The following is a 7,746-nucleotide window of genomic DNA, read 5'->3' as shown; positions in this document are numbered from 1 at the left end:
TTTTTTTTCATTTTCAGATCTGTAATTTGTTTATCTTTTACTGTTGATTCACCATTAAACATGTATAAAGAGTATCTTTAAAGAATCTAATACTTATTTCATGTTATATATAATAATTTTGTGATTTTATATAATAAAATTCTGTTATTTCTGCATTTTTTTGTGTTTTGTTGTATTTCTGCGTTTTTTTTATTCTGCAGAACGATTTGTTATTGATGATTGATTGCTGAATTATTGTAATGTTACAGTGTTGTTGATTTTATGTTGACTTTATGTTGATATTATGTTGATATCTACTGATTCTTTTTATTTTAACATTGACAAATAAGATAATATTGTCTGTGAAATAAACTTTAGTTGGATGAAATGAAACTGTATCATAGCTGTCTTTGTCGAAATTTAGTTAGGTATGAGAGGTGGAACACAAAACAATTATACAAGTGATTTTGAAGAAACTGTGCAACTGCAAAGAGAATTGAGGAAAAAAAATATATTTTGAAATAGATTTCTTTAATTTGTGAACTGTTGTGTTGGTGTATATTTAATATATTTTTATTTTTATATGTAAGAATAATTTTATTTTTTCATTTGAATTATTGTTGTTGTTTTTTCATATTGTTTTGATTACTTACTCTGCTAACATCTTTATCTGATTCATTTATTTTAAACATTTTGTACCTTTATTGTTCTTTAGTAGAATTACTACTATCAATATTAACAAGTTATCAACATAATGTCAACATGATATCAACAATTAATGCTAATTTAGTCAAGATGTTTGTAAAATGAGAGCATCGATTGATTTAAGTCAAAAACAATCACCATATTATCAAAAACATGTCAACAGCTCATCAATATAGCAATTTAAGACCAACTTTACTTTTCTTTTAATGATTGAAAAATCAACATGTTATCAACAGTATATCAACAACATGTCAACATAAAATTGAAAATCAAAAAAAGTTAAAATACTTATCAACATAATGTCAACAATAAATCAGCAACGAATCAACAATTAATGTTAATTTAGTCAAGATGTTTGTAAAATGAGAACATTGATTGATTTAAGTCAAAAACAATCAACATATTATCAAAAACATATCAATAGTTCATTAATACATCAATTTAAGACTAACTTTATTTTTCTTTCAATGATTGAAAAATCAACATGTTATCAACAGTATATCAACAACATGTCAACATAAAATTGAAAATCAAAAAAAGTTGAAATACATATTAACATAATTTCAACAATAAATCAACAACGAATATTTGAATTTTCCGTTTTCAATTGTACCCCAATATTTTAATTTTTGTTAATTTTTTTACTTAAATGATGAAATCATTCAATTAATTAAGTCTAAACATGAAATTAAATTCTTTTTGATTCAAAAAAGTACAAATAAGTCCTTTATTTTTAAAAACTAACTAAAAACCATAATCAAATTAACACTAATTTAAATTTTTAATTAATTTAACTAAATTTAAATAAATTTTAAAAATATACAATTAATATATGCGAGACATGGAGAATGTTTTAAACAAATTTCCAAACGCAAAAGACGTTAATTTAATTTTTCAGGGTACAATTGAAACACAAAAATGCAAAATAAGGTAAAATTGACAAATTTTCAACGTCAGGGTATGATTGAAAAGGGGCTAAAAGGTCGGGTTTTTTAAGACATTAGGCCTTGTATTTACATCTTCATCAATATATTCTAGCTTGGAAAAAAAAAGTGATGTGGATTAATATTTAAAATATCAATTAATTTTAATTCTACTAAGCACACATCGTATAATTTTTACGAGAGATGAAAAAATTGGATTAATTGCTATTATTTTCATGAATTAATGTTTGAATTATTATTTCTTTATTTAATTATAAGAAAATTACTACTTTTTCTAAACTTTTAAATTTTATATAACTAAAACAATCCTTTTAATAAGGTTTTAATTAAAGAAAATCAAAATGTGGGAAAATAATATTTTTTAAAATGTGAGAACAACAATAGTTCGAATCTAAATGCTTTCGTACAATTTCTTTTTCGAACTCTCGGAGAAAGGGCTTTCCTATTCATATCCATGTCATCCGTTTTTTACATTCGGGAGTAAAAGAAACCTTCTCTGTTTTATTTTCGGGCCTACATGGAGTGATCGCAATATTTTAAGAGAGAAAAAAAAAGAATCTAGAAAGAGATGGAGTAGTTGAGAGTTAGGGCTGTAAATGAACCAAATTGTTCACAACTGGCTCGATGTTCGGCTCGATAAAAGTTCAGTTTGTCTTTGTTCATATCTTAAACGAACCGACTTTAAATTTAAATTTAATCATTTATTTAAACTAGCCGAACATGAAAATAATGGTGTCTCATTTACGTTCATAAATAGCTCGAATAGGAGATTGCGTAATTGTCAGTGAACAAACTCGAATATGAGCTCGATTAAAAGTTCGGAAACAGACTTGTATAGAAGATCGATAAAGAGTTCGTGAACTGGCTCGTATAGGAATTCAATAAATAGTTCGCAAACTAGCTCGTACACAAGCTCGATGATAGGTTAGCGAAGTGTCTTGCATTTAAATTAAATACAATATATTAATATTGCTTTATATAAATATTTAAATAATTTAATTTATGTTCTATAATTTATTTGGTTTAGATATAATCCTAAATTATATAATTCTAAATAAAACTATATAATTTTTAACTAATTACAATGACGTAGAACAATTATATAATTCTTTTGACTCATCAAAATTATAAGTATCATCTACATAGTTTGGGTAAAAATAAATAAAATATATTGAACTTACTCATTTTTTTCAAATTTATTTAGCTCGTGTTCGTTCGTTTATCTGATGAACTTATATTTGTGTGTTTAGCAGTAAAATAAACTTGAGCTTGTGTTTGCTCATTTAACTGTTAAATAAGTTGAGCTCATGTTTGTTCATTTATGTACTTTACGAGTTTGGTTCTAACTCGTTCACGAGCTCGAGTCGTTTATTAGCTAAACAAACGAACACAAGTTAAATATGAACCGAACATGAATATTATAGATTTTAAATGAATCGAACACATGAATCTTATTCATGTAAGCTAAACATTCACAATTCAAAATTTGGCTCGGCTCAGTTTCTTATAGCTCTCGTAAGGGTGTCACAAGATATCATATAAAAATAATTAATTTTATTTAAAAAAATTGTAAATTAAATTATTAAACTTAAGTAAGTTTAATTTCTATAAAAAATCGTCAAAATTCTATACATCCATTTTCAGCCCTATGAGTAATTATTAGGCTAAATTTATTATTTGGTCCTTTAACTATATTTTTATTTTGATTAACTAGTATCTAAACTTTATTTTTACTTCATTTTAGCCCCTCAATTAAGGAAAAACGTCACTATAAGTCGCTCATTGGATATCCATCATTCAAGGGTGTACATGCTCTGTTATCGGCGAACGATATAGATTAAACATCTTTTTAGGTCCTTGTACAATAAATTATTTGTTTATATGGTCTCTAATGTTAGGATATTTTTTTTAATAAAATAAAAAATTATTTTATATATGGAACAAAAATTAATAAAAATAATTTTTTTATAAAAATGCGCGCCTTTTAATTTAGAATTTCACCCCTATAGGTAATTTCACTTCTAGATCGAAGTATTATATGTGAATGTGAACTACTCGTAAACTATTCAAAAATTATTCAAAAAGTTTTAAAATAAGTCCAAACTATATAAAAATTATTCAAAAAATTTCAAATAATATTAATTTTTTATATTTTTAAATTTAAATATATATTATTCTAATCTGTTGAATTCAATATCCAAAAAAAGCAAAATGCATTATATATCATTTTATTAATAATAATTCTTGATTGTCTATTGAATTCGAATTTAATAGAAAAAACAAAATTAAAGATTAATGACTAGTTAATCAAAACACATATAGTTTAAGGACATTAAAATATGTTCAACCCTAACAATTTTTCATACGTGGAAACTCATTTATAAGTGGAACACACTCTTGACGAACATAAGGACTTAAAGACACGTTTTCCTTAGGTTAGGGACAAAAAACAGTAGAAATGAATTTCATGATTTCAGAGACCAGTTAAAAAAACAAGATCATCAAAAAAAAAAAAGAGTACTTGATTATGAGATTAGCCTAATTATTATCATTTTATACCTACCAGCTCAACAAGTTAGATAATTTTTCATTATCCAGTTAACCAAACCATTACTCTCTTTCACTGTAAACTTTTCAGATCAATCGGAAGCTATGGATTTTTGGACCCCAATCAAAGACATTGCGACTTGCTTATGGAGCTGCAGTACAACCAACGTTACATATATCAACGATCTTGACAAGAATCTCGCATCTTTGAGAGAATCCCTGGATGAACTTAAGTCGTTGAATGAAGATATTGATGAAGAAATCAGAAGAGCAGTAGGGCGAAAGTTAAAGAATCAAAACGAAGTTCAATCATGGCAGCGAAGAGCACAAAAGAAACTGAAAACAGTGGAAGAATTCCTTGGGGAAGATGATCAAAATGTCCAGACGAAACGACGTGGTTTTCGGCCCAAGAACTGCTTCTCCACATACTTCTTCGGGGTGACTGTGGTTGAGGAGACCGCAGCAGTTAAAATCCTGACGGACGACAGGAAGAAATTCGAACTTCAGTTTGTTCTTCCGCCGAATGCTTTGGTTGAAAAATTAGAAGTGAAGCCAACTGTGGGTTCGGACACAATGTTTAACCTGATATGGGGTTACATAGGAGACCAGAGCGTCGGAGTGATCGCGATATACGGTATGGGTGGCGTCGGGAAAACTACTCTTCTGAAGAGAATTAATAACATGTTCGTCGACACAAGCCATGGTTTCGATGCAGTGATCTGGGTAGTCTTGTCGGAGAATGGAAGCTTGAGGAAAATTCAAGAAACTATTCGTACCAAATTAAACATCGCGGACGAGCTATGGGAGAAGAAAAAAACAGACGAGGAAGGAAAATCTGCACTCATCCGAAACATCTTAGAAACTAAAAAGTTTCTGCTGTTACTAGACGATCAAAGAAATCAAATAGATTTATTAGAAGCAGGAATCCCTCTGTTAGAAAACACTAATGGTTCCAAGGTAATATTCACAACTCGATCAGAAGATCTGTTCGGAACGATGAAAGTCTTATGCGGAAGAACGAAGGAAATGAAAAGCGTTAAAGTAGAATGTCTAGCATCAAACGATGCGGAACAGTTGCTTCAGATGAACTTAGATAAGGACATAGCCTCCGATCCACAAGTGTCGAATTACACGAAAGATCTCGCCAAGGAGTGTAAAGGTTTGCCGCTGGCTCTCATAACTATTGGAAGAGCCATGGCCAGAAAAAGACAGCCTGAGGCTTGGCAGAACGCAATTATACAATTACGGAGCTATCCTTCGGAATCTCCAGGTATGAAAAAAGATGTGTTTCCGAAATTGAGATTCAGCTATGATAGCTTGGAGGATACAGAAAAAAAATGTTTCTTATATTGCGCATTGTTTCCTGAAGATCAACAGATTTGTAAACGCGAACTTATCAATCTTTGGATTGGTGAGGGATTAATCAGGAATTTTGGTAGGATGTGTCAAGCTCGATATCGTGGTGTTGATATTATTGGAAATTTAGAACGAGCGTGTTTGTTGGAAAGCTGTGAGTCGAAAGAGCATGTGAAGATGCACGATGTTCTTCGAGACATGGCGTTGTGGATAATTTGCGACGAAGGGAAGGAAGAGGATAAGATTTTAGTCCAGCAAGATGCGGAATGGAATAGAGGGCGTAATCTTGAAACTTGGAGAAAAGCTGTGATGGTTTCGTTGTGGGGTTCTCATTTGAATCAGCTTCCTGATAAAACAGAGTTTCCGCATTGTAAGACATTGATTGTTCGAGAAACGAAATTGGACAAGTTACCAATTGGGTTCTTTATGGATTCATTGCAGGTTTTGGATTTGTCGAATAATCGTAATTTAATCGCGTTACCGAGTGAAATCAAAAACTTGGTTCGCCTTCAACATCTTGATCTTTCGTATACGGACATAGTAGAGTTGCCGATTGCAGTCAAGACATTGAGCAAGCTAAAGAATTTGCTGATAGATGGTACGGAGAAACTTGAAGTTTTACCGATGAATGTGATACCTTGTCTCGAATCATTGCAGGTTTTCAGCAAGATGAAATCAATCTGCTTGAACGAAAAGGCGTTGTTGGAGGAGCTGAAAGGTCTGCTAAGCGTAATTTGCTTGGGTATCACACTTAAAATGGCGAGTTCCATCACTTTCTTGCTGGAATCTTCCGAGTTACAAAGCCGTATCAGCTACTTAACAGTTATGAAATGCTCATCTTTGTCCTCGCTTGACCTATCCGGAATGGAATTTCTTGAGACACTTGAAATAAGGACATGCCGTTCTTTACAAGAGCTGGTGATGACTCCATTGAACTCGAGATCAACAATGCAGCTAGAGTACAACTTGAGTCATGTAGTCATTCGTAGCTGTCCAATTAAAAATGTGAATTGCCTCGTCTATGCTTCGAGGCTTCAGATTTTAGAACTAGATGATTGTCCTTCAATTGATGCGTTGATTGATGAAACATTTGAAATGCCCGAAATCAAAGAACCTCAAACTGTATTCTCAAATCTCCAACATTTGAGTTTGAGATATCTACCGGAGCTGAAGATCATATGCAGGCAAGTCTTGCCCTTGCCTCAACTCACGACGATCCAAGTGTACAAATGTCCGCGACTATGCAAACCGCCATTCAACTGCGATGCTAAGAGTAGAAGCTATTTAAAGAAAATACACGGCGAAGAGAGCTGGTGGAGTGGATTGCAGTGGGAAGATGAAGCTGCAATGAGATATTTTGCTACGAGATTTATTAAGATGGAAGATCAACGCAGCTTCAGTCGTCGAAATTCTGACTATAGATAACATCGAAACTTTAGACAACATATTTTCTTTTTTTTATGCTTATTTGAATTTGAGATATTTATGGTTGATTGCTCTTCTTTATAATGCAAAGTCTAGTACTGGAAGGAGAGAGTTCAGTGTTTGATTTTGCGGGATGCAAGTGAACTACAAATGGTTTGCATTTGGTTTTTCGTTTTGTTTTTCACCTGGTGTCTATGTAGCAAGGAAAAAGTAAATACCAAGTAAATTTTAGTAATGTGCCGAGAGGTTTTGATACATTTTCTCAAGCTAATTAGTCATATGGTCTAAAAGGAATCGGCTGGACAAGCTCTCTGATTCAGAGAGTTATTTGCTTGTAGGTGTACTTTGGCCTCGAAATTCTATTTGCAAACTTCAGGGCATCATTCTCTAATTGAATTTGAACAAAGGCTCAACGCGCCTTCCAAAATTGCGACACGTGGTTATTTAATTCAGTTTGTACTTTTTAAGCAACTATCCCTAAAATTCTTCCTTTTTAGGTCAGATTATCCCATAATTTATAGTATTTTTTTGTAACAAATAGATCTATGGTATTTTATGACAACACTTAGACAACTCTCTATATTTTTTTCTCGCATCTCTCACCTTGTATTTGTATTTACGTGTTTTAAAAATACAAATATGGGGTAATCTAAACAAAAATGAAAAGTTTTGGAGTTAATTGTTTTAAAAAATACAAATTGAATTAAATGACCCCGTATCACAAGTTCAGGGAGCGTTGACTTTTTATTCAATTGAATTTAGATAGGCGCAAATATTGTATTGGATATTC

The 7,746-nt window shown here is 31.3% G+C and overlaps 1 protein-coding gene across 1 annotated transcript; it reads left to right on the top strand.

Moving 5' to 3' along the window:
* The first annotated feature begins 4,154 nt into the window (after positions 1–4,154).
* On the top strand, positions 4,155–7,191 carry LOC126679971 (probable disease resistance protein At5g63020). Its single transcript, XM_056106057.1, has one exon. The coding sequence runs from the start codon at positions 4,281–4,283 to the stop codon at positions 6,954–6,956; it is 2,676 nt and encodes an 891-aa protein (XP_055962032.1). The 5' UTR covers positions 4,155–4,280; the 3' UTR covers positions 6,957–7,191.
* The last annotated feature ends 555 nt before the right edge of the window (positions 7,192–7,746 follow it).

Source organism: Mercurialis annua, linkage group LG5 (genome assembly GCF_937616625.2).
Source record: "Mercurialis annua linkage group LG5, ddMerAnnu1.2, whole genome shotgun sequence".
Lineage (NCBI taxonomy): Eukaryota > Viridiplantae > Streptophyta > Magnoliopsida > Malpighiales > Euphorbiaceae > Mercurialis > Mercurialis annua.
This window is presented reverse-complemented; position numbering and strand designations above follow the sequence as displayed.